General features: G+C 41.6%; 1 protein-coding gene across 5 annotated transcripts in view; it reads left to right on the top strand.

The window, feature by feature from the left end:
* LOC122215720 (signal-regulatory protein beta-1-like) overlaps positions 1-19,549 on the top strand; it is a 59,747-nt gene that overhangs the window by 25,630 nt on the left and 14,568 nt on the right. The window contains exons 1-2 of one of the 5 annotated variants that reach the window (XM_042931403.1): positions 9,400-9,491; positions 9,595-9,740. The exons of 1 other annotated variant lie outside the window; for it this stretch is intronic. In XM_042931403.1, coding sequence (XP_042787337.1) covers positions 9,665-9,740 — 76 coding nt within the window. In that variant the 5' untranslated portion in view covers positions 9,400-9,491; positions 9,595-9,664. Of the gene's footprint in view, positions 1-4,437; positions 4,442-9,359; positions 9,492-9,594; positions 9,741-19,549 lie in introns of those variants that run through there. 3 more of the 5 variants (XM_042931404.1, XM_042931405.1, XM_042931402.1) reach the window with 3 other exon arrangements.

Raw genomic sequence — 19,549 nt, 5'->3', positions numbered from 1 at the left:
TCTTGGAGTCAAAAAGATGTAGAGTCTGTGATTCTTAAAATGTTAGAATTACCAAATCGTAGAGTGAGTCACCTGACCTGTAGGTTTTTAAATGGTATTTAATGTTCATCTTTGCATCTTACATGGCCAAAGTGGAAAAAAAAGAGAGAGCAAGATTTTGAGGCTTTCATCAATCCCATTCATTCTTTTCTTCATGCATTCCTCCTTCCAACCATGCATCAAGCATGTATTCACTCAAAGCACACTCTCATTCAGCCATGCATTTACCTATGCAGGAATCTGTTAACAAGTACCTGAATCCTCCTCTGGGGCAGACCCTGGGCAGATGACCCATTGTCAAGGAATTCCCAGGGATCCACAGTGGACTTCCTATAGTAATTGTCTGCTTTCTCTGGGCCGTGTGAGTTCCCCCTACAGTGACACTGTACCAGTCGTCACCCTCCTCAGATTTGGTGGCTCTTATCTGCCATGTGCAGAGTTTCTATCCACGAATGTGCATGTCACCCAGATAGAGAACTATCATATGACCAAGGAAGTCAAGCAACTCATACCCAAGAAGAGCAATGAGAACTACACAAGAAAGCTTGCATTTGGTGAGTGTGTTGGGGCAGGGGTCTGAGTAGGTGCTTACCTCTAAGGTGCAACATGAGACACAATCTCCCATCCTGGACAATTTCATACTGTCGGCACAGCACACAGCACTTATAAACCCACTGGAAACTCAGGTAAGCCCACCTCTACTCTCTGAGCGTGTGGGTTACCTTTGACTCCAAAGCAACTGAGGTATTTAAACCAAGGGATGAATGAATAAAGATGCTGTAGTATAAGCCCTCAACCGGTACAAAATGATCAAGATCACACCATGCATATTTCCAGACCACAACGCTTTGAAACTTGTTATCTAGCTCAGGAAAAAATTTGGAAAGACTACAAATGCACAGAGGTTAAAGAACATCCCACTAAGAATGAATGGGTTAACCAAGAAATTAAAGAGGAAATAAAAAGTACAAGGAAGCCCACAAAAATGAAAACATGACAGTCCAAAACCTCTGGCATGTACCAAGGTGGTCGTAAGAGGGAAGTATGCAGCATTCCAGGCCTTCTTAAAGAGGGAAGAAATGTCTCAAATACACAACCTGACCTTACACCTAAAGGACATGGAAAAAGGACAGCAAATAAAGCCCAAACGCAGCAGAAAAAGAGAAATAATAAAGACTAGAGCAGAAATCAATGTTATAAAAAAACAACAGAACAGACTCACAAAACTAGAAGCTGTTTCCTTGAAACAATTAACAAATTGATAGCCCTCTAACCAGACTTACCAAAAAGAAATAAAGAAGGTCTCCAGGAAATAAAATCATGAATTAAAGCGGAGAGATCACAAACACCACCACAGAAATACAAACAATTATAAAAGAATATTATGATCAATTATATTTCAATGAATTGGGCAATCCTGAAGAAATGGATAAATTCCTAGAAACATATAAACTACCACAATTGTGACAGAAGAAACTGAAAATTTGAACAGACCCATAACAGTAAAGAAATTCAATCAGTAATCAAAAATCTCCCAACAAACAAGAGAACTGGGACAGACGGCTTCCCAGGCGAATTCTACCAGACATTAAGAAGAGTTAATACATACTCTTGTCAAACTGTTTCAAAAAATAGAAAGGGAAGGAAAAATTCCAAACTCAAGTATGAGGCCAGCATTACCTTCATTCCAAAGCCAGACAGAGACCTGCTAAAAAGGAGAATTACATCCAATTCCCCTGATGAACACGGACACAAAAATTCTCGACAAGATACTAGCATACCGAATCCAAAAGTACATTAAAAGAATTATTCACCAGAATCTAGCAGGATTTATTCCTGAACGGCAGGGCTGGTTCAATATCTGCAAATCAATCACCATGATACACCACGCTAATAACTGGAAGGATAAAACCACATGATCCTCTCAATAGATGCAGAAAAGGCATGTGACAAAATACAGCTTCCTTTCCTGATTAAAAAAACTCTCAAGAAAGTAGAGATAGACAGAACATACCTCAACATCATAAAAGCCATATATGGAAAACCCACAGCTAATATCATCCTCAATGGGGAAAGCCTAAGAGCTTTCCTACTAAGATCAGGAACACAACAGGGTTGTCCACACTCACCACTGTTTTTCAACAGAGTACTGGAATTCCTACCCTCAGCAATCACGCAAAAGAAAGAAATAATAGGCAGAGTAATTGGGAAGGAAGAAGTCAAACTTTAACTCTTCTCAGAGTGACATGATACTCTACCTGGAAACCAAAAACACTACACCAAAAAATTGCTAGAACTGATGCACAAATTCAGTAAAGCCTCAGGATATAAAATCACCATACGGAAGTTGGTTGCATTTCTTATACACCAATCATGAAGCAGCAGAAAGAGATAGCAAGGAATCAATCCCATTTACAATGCACCAAAAGCCTTAAGAAACCTAGAGATAAACTTAACTGTGCGGAATAAGCTTAGGAATTCCCTGAGCTTGCACCCCATGGGTTAACAAGGCATAAAGATATAGAAAGGCATGGGATGTACACACCCAAGTTTGGGTAAACAAGATTAGGTTCATAAGATTAGGTAAATGGGGCAAAGGCCCCCAGTATAGGACAAAGGTGTAGGAATAGGGAAACTCAGGATGAAAACATCCAGGATGGGGTAAACAAGATTAGATATTCAGGGCAGAAATACCCCCCAACTGAGTACAATTGCAGAAAGCTGCTTTCACAGGAAGAAAGGACCAAATGAGGTAAACCGGTAAATAGGGTATAGACCTTTGCAAGGTGAAGTTCCCCAGAGCAGAGGTAATTAGCAAAAGAAAGGTGCCTTTTGACCCTGAGGTAGCATGCTCTGTCTTTCCTGTCCCCTAGATCAGTTCAGGTAAACGGAGGTGATGCCTCACATCTGCCGTAAACAATCTTCCACCGGGCATCAGGATTCTGTTTTATATTAACCTAAACCCCTAACACCACATATCTTCAAAACCCCCTTTCCCTCATGCCCATGAGTTAATGTTCATGATTTCATTGTCTCTGTGCACGTCCATTACCATGTTTGTAAGCCTTCTGATCCTAATAAAAACGGAGCAAGGACCCTTTCTCGGGGCTCTTGTCTCCTCCTGGACATTAGCCTGTCTCACATTTTTAATCCTGCATCCCATTTCTTGCTGGACAAGAGAAAATTCCAGACCCAGAGTCTACGACACTTAACCAAAGAGGTAAAAGATCTGTACACTGAAAACTATGACAATTTTCACTTACGAAAGAACACTTATCAAAGAAATTGAAGACACAAAGAAATGGAAAACCATTCCACGCTCATGGATTGAAAGAACAAAGATTGTTAAAACGTCTATACTACCCCAAGCAATCTACACGTTCAAGACAACCCCTATCAAAATAACACCAGCATTCTTCTCAGAGGTGCAGCAAACAATTATAAAATTTGTATGGAACCAGAAAAGACCCCGAATAGACAAAGTAATGCTGAAAAAGAAAAGCAAAGCTGGAGGCCTCACAATTACAGACTTCAAGCTGTATTACAAAGCTGTAATCATCAAGGCAGTATGGTGCTGCCATAAGACAGACACCTATCATTGGAACAGAGTAGAAAACCAAGAAATGAACCCACAAATGTATGGCAAACTAATCTTCAAGAAATCAGGAAACAGTATCCAATGGAAAAAAGTCTATTTAGCAAATGATGCTAGGAAAACCGGACAACGACATGCAGAAGAATGAAATCGGGCCACTTTATTACAACATACACAAAAATAAATTCAAAATGGATGAAACACCTAAATGTGAGATAGGAAACCCTCAAAATCCTACAGGAGAAAATAGGCAGCAATATCTTTGACCTTGGCCACAGCAACTTGTGACTATACATGTCTCTGCAGTTAAAGGAAACAAAGGCAAAAAACAAACTATTGGGACCTCAACATCAAAACCCGCACAGTAAAGGAAACACTCAACAAAACTTAAAGGCCACTGATGGAATGAGAGAGGATATTTGCAAGTGACATATCAGATAAAGGGAGAGTATCCAAAATCTATAAAGAACTTACCAAACCCCCAAAAACAAGTAATCCGGTGAGGAAGCGGGCAGAAGATATGAATAGACACTTTTCCAAACAAGACATTCAGATGACTAATAGACCCATGGATAGATGCTCAACATCACTCATCATCAGCGAAATACAAATCAAAACCACAACGGGACACCACCTCACACCTGTAAGAATGGCTCAAATGAACAACTCAGGAAGCAACAGGGGATCACTTCTGCACTGTTGGTGGGAATGCAAACTGCTGCATTCACTCTGGAAAACAGTATGGAGGTATCTCCAAAAGTTAAAAATAGAATTATCCTGTGGTCTTGAAATTGCACGACTAGGTCTGTATCCAAAGGATACAAAAACACTGATTCGAAGGGACACATGCCCCCCAATGTTTATAGCAGTGCTATGAACAATAGCCAGATTATGGAAAGAGCCCAAATGCCCATTGACTGATGAACTGATAAAGAATATTTGGTATATATATATATATATATATACATATATATATATTAGACTAAATGGTTGACAGGCATTAAGGAAGGCACTTGAGATGAGCACTGGGTGTTATATGTAAGTGAGGAATTCTACTCCTGATACCAATACTACACTACATAGTAACTAAATGGAATTTAAATTAAAACAAGAAAAATATTTAAATGTATCATTTAATTCAAGCTCTTAATTTCCCAGCTCACCACGAATAGAATCGGTACATTGGGGGCACGAATGTTATTCAACATGACTCTGCACTGTGAGGTTAGGTAACTCTTCAGTGTGGATAGAGGCCTCCAAGTCATGAACTGCTTTTGGGGGGGGGGGTTCTTTAAATAGGAATTCTTACGTTCCACTACATTCATACATCAATTACCATTGATTCCTATATAATACAGGTCTACCAACAATATATGAGAAGCTCTAAACGAAGATAACACTTTCCTCGCACTTTTATGCTTTTAGGGTGCTTCTGAAATATTTAAACTTTTTACAAACAGTTTTAAATAAAGTGAAACAGATACCAGTCAAACCTACCAGGAGTCAAACATGGAGCTAGTTATGAAATAAATAGACTTACATGGTCTTAGAGTTGTGTTTCCAGTGGCTACACAAATTGCAGCGATCATTTATTGCTGAGGGTACCACAGATAGGATTACACACTTGCACAGAATTCTTCACTACTATATACTGTGTTGTCAGCAGGCACAGAGTTTTAATCCCATTACTCAGGGCACAAATACAGAGCAAGGAGTTTGCCATCGGCACGACGAGAACTCTATCTGAATTGAACCAAACATACGACTGAATCCGTCAGACGTGTAAGTGCCACTTCTCCAGGGATAGTGTGGTTGCTTGCAAAACTGTCAAAGAGCCAATGGAGAAAAACAGTGGTGTATCTTAGAAATTTCTCATCAGGCTGTGATTCTTTTGGGGAAGAGAGCTATTATTCGGTTTCTCTCTGTGTATCTGTTAAACTAGTGTATGGTCTAGGTATAGAAGGAGTTCAGTAATTGTTCTTGAGTAATGAACTATTCAAGAATATTTGTAATAACTACACAATATATGAAAAGAACTGCTCCACTATTCCTTCAACCTCTATCATTTCCTGGATTGATAAACTGGCAAGGAGCCTGTATTTGTGTTAAATCCTTCAAAATCAGTTCCTAAATGCTTGATACAATAAATTACAAATAAAAGCAAAAAAGATATATATGTACAGCAGAATATTACTCAGCCATCAAAGAGAATGAAATCTTGCCGTTTGCAATGATGGGGATAGAGCTAGGTATATTGTGCTAAGCAAAAGAAGTCAGAGAAAGACAAATACCACATGATTTCACTCATATATGGAATTTAAGAAACAAAACAGACGAACATGTGGGAAGGGGAAAAAGGAAGAGAGATGGAATCCAACCATGAGAGACTCTTAATGACAGAGAACACACTGACGGTTGATAGAGGCAGGTCAGGGATGGGCTAGAGGGGTCTTGGGTATTAAGGAAGGCACTTGTTATGATGAGTACTGGGGGCTGAATGTAATTGATGAATCACTGAACTCTACTCCTGAAACCAATATTGTACTGTATGTAAACTAATGAGAATTTAAATAAAACTTTGGAAAAAAAAAATCACTCTGCCCTGTGAGTCATGGGGATAAACGTACAGCACAGGGAAATACAGCCAATGGTTTTGGAATAATGTTGTATGGGGACAGACGGTGACTACACTTACTATAGTGAGCGTTGCACAATGCACAGAATTGTCATAGTGCTATGTTGAGCACCTAAAACTAATATAGCACTGTATGTCAAATTTGATAATGACATTTTTTTTTAACTATTTTAAAAATAAATTTTGCGCTGGAGCAAAAGCAAAAATATTGGATCCATACGTAATACATATTTGGGCATGTGATTTTTGACAAAAATGCCAATGCAATTCAATGTGGAAAAGCTAGCCTTTTCAACAAATGGTGTTGAAATAATTAGATATTCATATGTAAAAAGAAGGAGGAGGAGAAGGAGAAGAGGAGGAAGGACAATCTCGACCATTTCCTTCTAACATACACAAAATCTAATATTGTCTTAAAAATATTACCTTATAGAAATATTACTGTACAATATACACAAAAATACTAAGAACAAATTTATATGATCCGATGGGTCACAGACATAAATTTACATCCTAAAACCATAAAACTTCTAGAAGAAACTGGGGGGAAAAAACCAAAACTAAATCCTAATGATCTTGGGTTGGCAGAGACATTTTTACATAAGACGCAAGAAGTGCAATCGATCAAAGAAACCATCGATCAATTTGACTTCATGAAAATGTCAACTTTTTTTTAATGTTTTTTTTTCCAATATATGAAATTTATTGTCAAATTGGTTTCCATACAACACCCAGTGCTCAGAAAATTTCAACTTTTATTCTTCGAAAGATACCGTTAATGAGAAGAAAAAGAAAGTTACCGAGTAGGAGAAAATGTTTGCCAAGAGAATCTGCTCAAGGACTTGTATCTGGGACAGAGGTGGGCAAGTTACGGCCGGCTGTTGGTGCAAGTCAAGTTTTATTATCTGTGGCTTCTTTCAGACTGAAACGTAAGACAGAAGTGATAGTGGTCCGGACCTGACGGCCCACGAGCATAAAGCATTTACTGTCTGGCCAGTTTGCCGACACCAGAGAGAGAGTATTTAAAGGACTCTAACGATAACATGGCAAAAAGACAAAGAATCCCAATTTTTGAACGCACAGATTTGACCAAGCGTTCCATCAAAGAATATCTACTAGCGGCCACAAGGGTTTCGCTTACACAAAATGTATTTTTTTTTTTTTAAACTGCTCTAATTAGGACGGCTTTAGAACGCGTTTCGATACCTCCTTTTGGGCAAACCTTCCCACCTGGTCCTGTCGCTTGGGACGGCTGCGGCTCTCCTTGGCTCACACGCATTTGGGAATCACGCCGTCAACTTTTATCGCAAACCCTTTTACAAATATGGCTTGATTGCACTGTCTTTATATATTCATTTGGGCAAATTGGCATCTTTCCGATACTGAGCTCTGCAACTCACAGACATGAGATACCTCAATTCCCTCGTTAGGGCTGTCTTTACTACTTTCCAGTTTCTAGTATAGCATCTTTAAAAATTATTTATTTTAAACAATTTAAAACTTATTATTACTGTCTACACTGGGTTTGGGAGGTTGTATAGGATTATAAGTGGCTTTTAACGTCGATAGTCTGTCCAGCAAACTAATCAAACTCGTACTAGTGCTCACAGCATGGACATTCTCTTATGTGAGCTCTTATAACGTCTATCAACTCACCCCAGATTAGCTTTTACCTTCATCAAAGTTACAGACGCACACGGCTTACGAGGTAAATGGTTCTATACACGCTACCTGTGACAACTGGAGCCTCCTACCTTCCACGGTTTTCCACCCCAAAGGCAACCATTTTGCGCCCTTTTCTGATTATTTTTAACTGATTTTTCTAGAAGTTACAGGCAGGTCTCTTATAGCATGCTGACACTGTCACTTCTAGACATCTCCCTCTTAGGCATTATTCACTGATGTCCCACCGTGGATGACGAGGATACAATGGTCTGTTTTCTGGACCCTGTGCCACATACCTTAATTTATTTTTATTTTTAGTGTTTTTATTTATATTTGAAGGAGAGAGAGACATGAGTGGGGGAGGAACAGAGAGAGAGGGAAACACAGAATTCAAAGCAGGCTCCAGGCTCTGAGCTGTTCAGCAGAGCCCGACGTGGGGCTCGAACCCACGAACCGTGAGATCATGACGTGAGCCCAAGTCGGATGCTCAACCGACTGAGCCACCCAGGCACCCCCACATTAATTTTGGCTAATGTCATAGTCATTCAGCAGATTATAATGACAAAGGCCTTGTGTTTTATAGCTCAATCTTGTAACATCCCCAGCTTTTGTTTGTGTCTTTCCGCTCATGTGTATTTGGTGTAAACACCACCACATTCAGGGTACAGAACAACTCCGTGGCCGCAAAGGTTCGCCTTGTGCTACCCTTTCATAATGCCCACCTGCCCCACCACACCAAGCCTCTGGCACATGCCCAGCTGTTCTCTACAACTTCGACAATGTTGTGTAAGTGGATTCCCACAGTACGTGACGTTTTGAGATTGATTTTGTTCACTCAACATAATGCCTTCGGAAACTTACAAGTTGTGCACATGTAAATAATTTATTCCTTCTTAGCGCTGAGAAGTGTTTCCTGGTATGAATCCACTAGTTTGTTCAAGCATTCCCTAATTCCTGGACATTTTGGATGTTTCCCTTTACTTCCTATGCCAAAGAAAGATGCTTTAAATATTCACGCGAGGTTTTTGTGAGGCCATGGTCTTCTCTGCTCAGATAAATGCCTGGGAGTGTGATTTATGGGACATATAACACACTTCCTCTTTCTTTGGTTAGAGGAGAGCACATACAAATTCTTTTCTCTTATCAATTTTTCTAAATAATCTCTACACCCAATTTGGGGCCTCAAGATGTGGGCAGGGGAGACCCACTGGATGGGGACAGAGGCCCCATGTAGGAGGGAAGCATCATTTCTCCTGGGCCTCTCTACTCTCTCTGAAAAAGAAAAGAGGACCCTTCACCAAGTGAGGCCTTCTCTGCCTGACTTCTATTTCACAATCTAGAAGCAGATTGCTGCCTCACAGCCATCACCCCACCATAGGTGCTTCCTCTTAATCACGGAAGGAGGCGGGGTTTTTTCACCACAGAACAGAGGCCCATTCTCCCCAGCACACACATTTGCACAGAGAGAGGGTCCTCAGGCCACCATGATGTTGGTCCCTGCCTCCGGGCCCCACCTGCCTCCTTACCTGCTGCTGGCTCTGCTGTTGGGACTCACAGGTAAGCACTGCCTTGGGGTACAATCCCCTCTTCCTGATCCCACAACACCTCCCATGTCCCTGGACATCAAGGGCTTCCAGGTAACCAGAGGTGTCCTACCCAGGGCTGCCACAGAAGACCAAGGACTGGGTGTCATCTGAGAGCAGGAAGTCGGGGATCTGAGCATTTCCTCTATGCATCCATCACCTACAGCTTGTTACCAGAGGCATCCAGACAGTGGAGGCTTCAATCTGGCACAAGGACAAGTTTGTAGGTATTAAATGATCTAATTCTCACAACACCCCTGCCTGATAGCTAGGACTGTACTCCCGATTGGCAGATGGAGAAACTCAGGCAGAGAGTGGAACTGGCCCAGTGTCACCTACCTAAGTCAGTACAGCTGCCGGGATTCACGTCCAGGCCACCCCGCTCCACGGTTCATTCTTTTCACCGTGTTATGCTGCTCGGCTTCTCGGTGGAGGCTAACTAAACAAACATCAGAAAATACAGAGAGGGAAACAGAAGAAGAGGCATCACTTAGCACACTCCGAGGTCTCCAGAGTTCCAGTTCTGCTGTGTGTCCTCCCAAACTTTGGTTAACGATGTGTTGGATGTTTCCTATGTGCCATATATTTTGCTGAGTTTTTAACCTGTATTACAATTTCATTTGATCCTCAAAATGATCTATATACTAGCTGCTAGGCTACACTTAATACATACCTGGGAATGCACTTGTGTGTGTGTGCGTGTGTGTGTCTGTGTGTGTGTGTGTCTGTGTGTACACATAGGAGTACCTGAGAAAGGGTACACACAAGTGAATATGCATACATATGGGATATTTGACAACACTCTCCTTCTTGTTCTCTTCACATCGCATCCACTCTATGTGCAATGCACACTGAGGGGCGCCTGGGTGGCTCAGTCGGTTAAGCATCCGACTTCGGGTCAGGTCACGATCTCGCATTCCGTGAGTTGGAGCCCCGCGTCGGGCTCTGGGCTGACGGCTCGGAGCCTGGAGCCTGCTTCGGATTCTGTGTCTCCCTCTCTCTCTGTCCCTCCCCCGTTCATGCTCTGTCTCTCTGTCTCAAAAATAAATAAACGTAAAAAAAAATTTAAAAAAAAAAGAAATGCACACTGAACAGGTGTTTGGTTCCCTGTCTCTCAGCTACTCACCCCCTTTTTCTACTTCTCTAAACTAACTGCTCACTCACCACCAGGTATTGGGACAAGCAAACTTCCCTCTAGGTAAAATGAGGAGAAATTTGTGCATTACTACCTTGAAGGTCCTCCTCCATGCTGGACCGGGGTGGGGAGGAAAAAAGGGGGTAGAGTATGTGGGGACTCCTGCCTGTATGATCTGCACCTGCAATTCTATTCATATTCACATCCTGATCCCAATCATCTAGTGTCAGCTGACGCCTACATGCCTCAAGAAATCTCATGTGTAAATAACTTTGCAATTTCCTGAGCACTCACCACGTGCAACACCCACTTGGAAATGCACGCGTCTGTTATGTCCTGTGATCTTTGTATCCAAGGTAGACACTACGTCCCCCCTACCTCGCAGACAAAAAAGGAGGCACAGAAAAGTCCAAGGTCACTCGGTGGTGAATGGCAGGGTGGTGATTTGCACTCAGGCAGTCTGATTCTAGATCTCACAGGCTTAACCATGGCTCTTCTCAAACCCTATGGCCCCACTTCCATCCCCATGAGGTTTCTGCAGATCTGCCAACGGGTGGAGGGAAGGGTAGGATGTGGGGAAGACAGAGCATTTGTGGTTTGCTTCTCTCTGGCACTTTCCCCCAAGTCTTCTTCATGGGAAACCCAGATTCTGATATATTTTTCCGAGAAATTCTCCACTGAAAATAGATGGCAGGGTCTCAGAAAGGGGTTATACTGGGCAATTCACACATGACCCAAATATTTACTGGATAATTCCTAGGTGCCAAGAGCTGTCACATGAGCTTAGGGCATACTGGTTATTAAAAGAGGGAAAGCAGGGGCGCCTGGGTGGCTCAGTCGTTGAGCGTCCGACTTCGGCTCAGGTCACGATCTCGCGGTCTGTGAGTTCGAGCCCCGCGTCGGGCTCTGTGCTGACAGCTCAGAGCCTGGAGCGTGTTTCAGATTCTGTGTCTCCCTCTCTCTCTGACCCTCCCCCGTTCATGCTCTGTCTCTCTCTGTCTCAAAGATAAATAAACGTTAAAAAAAAAATTTAAAAGAGGGAAAGCAGTGGCCCTCACGGAAGTTGTATTGTAGTGGAGAAAAGGAAAAGAAACAACAGACATACCAAATAAGTAAATCACATAGTATACTAGAAAGTGATGAGTGTTAAGGAAAAACATGACAGTACAGCTGGAGAAGACAATGAGAGACTCTTCAGGGTGGGATGTATTTAAAGAGGTAGCCTGGGTGGGCATCACTGAACGGGGAGTTTAGAGCAAAGATTACAAGAAGTTGGGGTGTGAGCCATGTGATCTTCTGGGGGAAGAGCCTTCCCGAACAGCACGGGAACAGCAGGAGAGTAGAATCCTCCTGTTCTGTTCAAGGGTTTGGGCTTTCACTCTGAGTACAATGGTTGCCACTGCAAGGTTCTGAAGACAGAAATGACATGATCCACCATGAGTTTTAACTTATGCTAGCATTTGGTTCAGATTAGACACCATAGGGCACAGACAGAAGCGACTAGAGCATTCAAGAGTTCGTCGTGTTCGTGCAAACAAGGAAAAGCATTTTGCACCCAGACAGCAGCCAGGAGAGGAGGGGGAAAGAGGTCAGATTGTGGGTACAGACAGAAGGGGAGACAACAGGATCTCCTGATGCATAGGATTTGGGGTGGAAAGAGAGGTTGGTTCCCAAGGGCTTGGACCTGAGCATCTCGGAGAATAAGGTGCCTCATCTGAGATGTACAAGGATGTGGGGGAAAACCGAGGAGTTCAGTTGGGGACAGTGTTAACAGTGAGAGGTTTGCTTCCATCTAAGAAAGAAGTTGAGTCTTGGCTGGACATACAAATCCAGAGAGAAGGAGCAAGGCCTGGCCCCATGATGGAAATATGAGAATTATAAACACACAGATGGCAGAGTCGACACGTTCCCTTGGCTCCTCTTGACGCTCTGATCCCTCTCACCTCTGCCCTCCCTTGTTTTCTCCATGTCTCCCTCCCATATGCAGTCCTACTTCTTCCCATTTTTGTTTAGCAGTTCAGCTTCATAGCCTCAATCTCCTTCTCCAGACTCACAAACCAAAGTACCCGATCTTCCTGGCACACCCAAGACTTGCCGGTAATAGCATGGTCTCTCCTTAGGAGACACGTTTAGTTGCAAATACCGCTAACTGCCAGGGTTTTCCCAGCTCACACGCTGCAAGAACGAACCACAAATTTTCTCCCCGAGAGGTAGCTGAGAAATAAACAGAACACAGGATGTAAGTGTGGTGTCGCAGCAACCTGCTGCTCTGATTTATATCCTGCCGAAGTTTTTAGGACATCTCAAGTAAGAAGGAACGATTGTGTATTTCTCTAGGTCTCCAGCCACCGGATTGTCACGGAGGTGGTGAAATCCAGCTGCATAATCTGGCCCCTGAAGTTCAGTGTTGGCCCCAAACGTGACTGGTGTCCCTTCAAGGCATAACTCATTGTCCAGACACAGCCGACCGTCCACAACTCTGTTCAGAACATGAGTTTGAAGCCTGCTGTTGCCCTTGCTTTAGCTACTCCCGTGGTTCTATCTCCCCCTTCAAGGGCAATTTTCTCAAATCTACCAGCCCCTAGAACAACACATTTTCTCTTTCCTTGAGTCATTTAGTCCAATTCAAAGGCACTGCATGGGGTGATCCCCTTATTTCAGTACGTATTTCTTATTGTGCTAAAATATACATAACATAAAATCTGTATCACATCAACCGTTTTTAAGGATACAATTCACTGGTATTCACATAGTTGTGAAGCCAGTAGCACTGTACCTTTCAGGAATTTATTCAACATCCTAAGCAGATACTCTGCACCCATTAAGCAAGAATTCCCCACACCTCCTTCCTCCACAGCCACCAGTAACTTCTATCTTACTTCCTTGTGTCTATGAAGCTGTTTCTTCTAGATACTTCACGTAAGCGGAATCAAGTATTTGTCCTCGTCTCTGGCATATTTCACTTAGAATGATATTTTCAAGGTTCATCCAATTAGGGAACATATCAGGTGGCCATTCTTAATAAGGCTGAATAACATTCCATTGTATGTGTCTACATCAACATTTTGTTTATCCATCCATTTATGCATAGATATGAATTCTTTCTGCTACCTTTCGGTTATCATGTATCATGCTGCTATAAACACGGATGTACAAGTATCTCAGTACGTACTTTTAATTCGGGGGTATTTACCTAAGAGTGGAATTGGTTGATCCTGTGGTAAATTCTACATGAACACGAACACTGTTTCCAGAGTGGCTACACCATTATATATTCCTACCCATGACATACAAGAGTTGCAATTTCTCCATAGCTTACTCAATCTTTATTTTCTGAAGTTTAATTTTCTTGTATTCATTTTGGTGTTTCTTTCTTTTGTTTTGTTTTTGATAAAAGCTATTCAAAGGGATTGTGGTTTTGATTTTCATTTTTCTAATGACAAGTGATGTTGAGCATCTTTTCATGGGTTTATTCACTGTTTGAATATCTTCTTTGGAGTAATAGCTCTTCTAGTCCTTGGGTCATTTTTTAATTGAGCTGTTTGTTATTTTGTTGTTGAGTTGTAGGAGTTCTTTACATATGTTGGTTATTAATCCTGTCTCAGACATAGGCTTTGCAAATACTTTCTCTCCTTCTGTAAGTTCTCCTTTCACTTTTGATATCGTCTATTGACTTTTGCTGTGCAAAGTTTTTAATCTTGATAAAGTCCAAATTGTATATTTTTTTATTTGTTACTTGTGTTTTGGGGGTCATACGAGGACATCATTCCCTAATCCAATATCATGAATTTTGTCTACAGGTTTTTTTCTCTGAATTTTATAGTTTTAGTTCTTACATGTATGCTGGATCAACATAGTGCTGGATCCTTCATCCAATTTCAGTTCATTCATCTATATAGAGAAAGGTGAGGGTTCAACCCCATTCTTTGCATGTAGATATCCAGTTTTCCCAGCAACTTGTGTTGAAGAGTCTGTTCTTTCCCCTGTTGCATGATCTTGGCACTTTTGTCGAAAATCATTTGACCACGTATGTGTGGGTTTATTGCTAGGCTTTCTATTCTATTCCATTGCTCTATATCTCTATGATATTTTCAGTACCACAGGAATCTGACTATAACACTTTGTAGTAAGTTTTGAAATCAAGAAGTGTGAGTTCTCAGAGGAACTAACATGGCAGAGAAGTAGGGAGACCCTGGGCTTTCATAGTTCTCCAAGCACAGCTATATTGAGGTCAGAACACTTGGAACACCCAAGAAACTGATCCGTGCAGTGGCAGAAGGATCTCCTCAGTTGCAGGGAGACAGTGTGGCAGGTGTGAGGTATGTGGGCGTGAAGTGGGTGAGAGAAAAATAGTGTTGCCATGGAGAGGAGGGCAACCCTTTCCACGGAGACAGAAAAGGGAAAGAGAGATGGGTTGAGAAAGTGCAGCATCGAATTTGCACAAGAGGAAAAGCTCTCTGGAGCATGGACTGTGGAGAAGGATGTACTGAGTGTCACAGGGATTTTTTGCAAACAGCATTTGGAGCTCAAACTCTGAGGTTTGGGAAGTGCATGACTTTCTCTGGGTGGAGGTGTGGTGTGAGCTCCTGGGGAGAAAGGATTTGGCCTGGGAGCGTAGGGATCTCCAAGGTGCGTTGGAAAAGAACATTCCCCTTCCTGGAGCACTTTTGGAAGAGGGTATATTGCTTCTCCGAGGACCAAAGACCCTGCATGCATCAGTGAAAGGCCTTTCATTATCAATGGACAAAGATACATCCAAGGGGAATGTAACTTTTGCTGCTTTTTGCTGTGCTGCACCATAGATTTCATGCACTGTGCAGGCAGGGGACTATTTTTGAGGGACAAGGGACTCCAGATACAGTCTGGAGAGGCTCTACCCCTGGAGGACAGGACTGGATCAGCATAGTGCTGGGTCCTTTAAGACTTCAGGTTTTGAATCCCAGTCCCACACCAAAGAAAAAAAGGATTTCTATGGTGCAGGGCAATTTGAGTGCCTTCATTATTCTGTGAGGGTTGCCTGAACAGCGGGAAGTGTGAGATCCCCAGTCCTGGGATGAGATTGGGGTGGCGCCATTCCCTCCCCGCTTCTCCCCATGAGAACACGGTGGGACTTCAGAGAGCAGTGCAGCGGCCCCCAGTGGAAGCGGGACCTACTCACACAAAACCCCATCTGTCCCCACCCCGGCTCTGGGTATGACAAATGCTTATTTACTAGGGCAAGACTGACTCTGACCCAGGCAGCCAGCCTCTCCTTCACAAGACCAGCTTAGCCAGCTCCCTCCAGACACGAATTGTACTAAAGATTAAGTGCTTCAAAATGACACCTACAATTTCCAGTAGTTACTGTGAGTTAAGATGGCAGAGAAGTAGGGGGACCCTGGGCTTTCATAGTTGGCTCAAACACAGCTATATTGAGGTCATGATATTGGATTAGGGAATGATTTCTTGGATATGACACCAAGTATTTCCAGTACTTCTGGAAATAGGATAAGGCTTATATTTTTCCCTTTATTTCTTTCTTCCTTTTTTCTTTTGGAGACAGCCTCATGGTTTCTTGCTTTTTTTTTTTTTTTTTCCATTTACTTTTCTAGCTCTTTCGTTTTTAGATAAGCCTTTTTATTTTTTTTCTTTTCTTTTTTCTTTTTTCCCCCTTTCTTTTCCTTTGGAATCAGTCTTAGTTTTTTGATTCTCCTTCCCCCCTTTTTTTTGTTTCTTTATTTTTGTCTTGTTTTCTTACCATCCCTTTTATTTTCGGAGGAGATCAGCCTTTTTGGTTTGTTTTGGTTTGTTTTCAGGATTTTTTCCCCCCTGACTTTTCCAGGCTTACTTCAACACGCAAACCAAAGCATACCTAGTTAAAGGTCTAAAGAATCCCCACTACAAGCAAGGAGGAGCTCTGCAGAAGACTTAACAGTGGGAAAGAGCAGCCAAAACACAATGTCAGAGTGCACACAGCGTATACCAGAGACATTTCATGAAGTTCTAGGCCCTGGACAGTGTATGACATATTTTGAATATAGCAGTACTCTTAGGTGCTGGACACTTTACAAGCTTTTAAAAGATGCAAAAGACAGAAAATTAGCAAAATGACAACACAGAGGAATATTCCCCAAAGAAAGTTCAAGAAGAAATCACACACAAGGACTTGCTGGAAACAGATATAAGCAATTTCTCTGAATCAGAATTTAGAATAACAGTCATAAGACTACCAGCCGGGCTTGGAAAAAGCATAGAAGACACCAAAGAAAGCCTTGCTGCAGAGATCAGAGACCTAAAATCTAATCAGGCTGAAATAAAAAAATGCTATAACTGAGATGCAAAGCCGACCCGATACAGTCACAATGAGGACTGAAGAAGCAGAAGAGATAATAGGTGAAATAGAAGATAATTTATGGAAAATAATGAAACCAAAAAAGAGAGAAAGGAAAGGAAATCAATAAATCATGAGGGGGAGACTTAGTGAACTTAGTAATTCCATAAAGCAAGGCAATATCCCTACTCCCCAGTAGGAGTCCTAGAAGAAGAAGAAAAGAAAAGGGTTTATTTGAACAAATTATAGCTGAAAACTTCCCTAATCTGGGGGAGGAAACAGGCATTCAAGTCCAAGAGGCACAGAAAACTCACATCAAAATCGACAAAAACAGGTCAACACCTGAACAGCTCATAATGAAACTTGGAAAATGCAAAGAGAAAGAGAGAATTCTCAGAGCAGCTAGGGACCGAGGGTCCTTAACCTACAAGGGTAGACACATAAGGGTAGTAGCACACCTGTCCACTGAAACTTGGCAGGCCAGAAGGGAGTGGCAAGAAATATTCAATGTGCTCAATGGGAAAAATATGCAGCCAACAATTCTTTATACAGCAAGGCTGTCTTTCAGAACAGCAGCAGAGATAAAGACTTCCCAAGACAAACAACAACTGAAGGAGTTTGTGACCACTAAACCAGCCCTGCAAGAAATTTTAATGGGGACTCTCTGAGTGAGGAAAAAATAAAAAAGATCAAAGCAACAAAGACGACAAAGGGCCAGAGAACATCACCAGAAACACCAACTCTACAGGTAGCACAATGGCACCAAATTTATATCTTTCAATAATGACTCTGAATGGACTAAATGCTCCAATCAAATGGATTAAAATGGGTTAAAAAAAAAAAAACAAGTTCCATCTATATGCTGCCTAGAAGAGACTCACTGTAGACCAAAACACACCTGCAGATTTTAAGTGAGGAGGTGGAGAACCATCTGGCATGCTAATGGAGATCAAAAGAAAGCCAGAGTAGACATACTAATATCAGGCAAACTAGATTTTTAAACCAAAGACTGTAACAAGAAATGCAGAAGGGCATTGAATCCTAATTAAGGGATCTATCCATCAAAAAAAAAGTTCTAACAATTTTAAATATTTATGCCCCCAAATTGAGAGCACCCAAATAGGTAAATCAATTAATCACAAACATAAAGAAACTCATTGCTAATAATACCTTAATTGTAGGGGCTTTAATACCTCACTTACAGCAATGGACAGATCATCTAAGCAGAAAATCAAGAAGGAAACAGTAGTTTTGAATGAAACACTGGACCAGATGGACTTAACAGATATATTCAGAATATTTCATCCTAAAATCGCAAGATACACATTTTTCTTGAGAGCACGTGGAATGTTCTCCATACACTGGGTCACAAATCAGCCCTCAACAGGTACAACAAGATCATGATCATACCATGAATATTTTCAAATCATAATGCTATGAAACTTGAAATCAACCACAGAAAAAATCTGGAACGCTCTTAAATAAACTGAGATTAAAGAACATCCTACTAAAGAATGAATGGTTTAACCAGGAAATTACAGAAGAAATAAATACATGAAAGCAAATGAAAATGAAAATACAGCAGTCCAAACCATTTGGAATGAGACAATGCACTGCAATGCAGGCCTATCTCAAGAAGAAAGGTCCGAAATACACAATGTAACCTTACACATAAAGGAGACATAAAAGGAGCAGCAAATCAAACCTAACACCAGCAGAAGAAGGGAAGTAATGGAGATTAGAGCAGAAATGAATGATATAAAAGCAAACAAATAAAAAAGTAGAACAGACAGAGGCTTCTGGGTGGCTCAGACAGTTAAGTGTCTGACTTTGGCTCAGGTCATGATCTCACAGTTCGTGGGTTTGAGCCCCGTATTGGGCTCTGTGCTGACAGCTCAGAGCATGGAGCCTGCTTCACATTCTGTGTCTCCCTCTCTCCCTCTGCCTCTCACCGGCTTGCACTCTGTTTCTCAAAAATGAATAAACATTATAAAAAAACAAATATGCAAAAAAGTAGAACTGATCATTGAAACTAAATCATTCTCTGAATGAATAAACAAAATTGGGGGCGCCTGGGTGGCTCAGTCGGTTAAGCGTCCGACTTCGGCTCAGGTCATGATCTCGCGGTCCATGAGTTCGAGCCCCGCATCGGGCTCTGTGCTGACAGCTCAGAACCTGGAGCCTGCTTCTGATTCTGTGTCTCCCTCTCTCTCTGACCCTCCCCCCATTCATGCTCTGTCTCTCTCTGTCTCAAAAATAAAGAAACGTTAAAAAAAAATTAAAAAAAAAGAATAAACAAAATTGATAAATCCTTAGGTAGATTTATTAAAAAGAAAAAAAAGGGAGGCCGAAACAGATAAAATCACGAATGAAAGAAGACAGATCACAACCAAAAGCATAGAAATACAAACAATAAAAAGAGAATACTATGAAAAATTATATGCCAACAAACTGGGTAATCTGGAAAAAGTGGTTAAATTCCTAGAAGCTCAAACGCTACCAAAATAGAAATAGGAAGAAACAGAAAATTTGAACAGATCCATAACCAGCAAAGAAATTGAATCAGTTATCAAAAATCTCCCAACAA

The sequence above is a fragment of the Panthera leo genome, chromosome A3 (assembly GCF_018350215.1).
Source record: "Panthera leo isolate Ple1 chromosome A3, P.leo_Ple1_pat1.1, whole genome shotgun sequence".
Classification (NCBI taxonomy): Eukaryota; Metazoa; Chordata; class Mammalia; order Carnivora; family Felidae; genus Panthera; species Panthera leo.
Note: the sequence above shows the minus strand (reverse complement) of the source record. Positions and strands in the feature narration are given on the sequence as shown.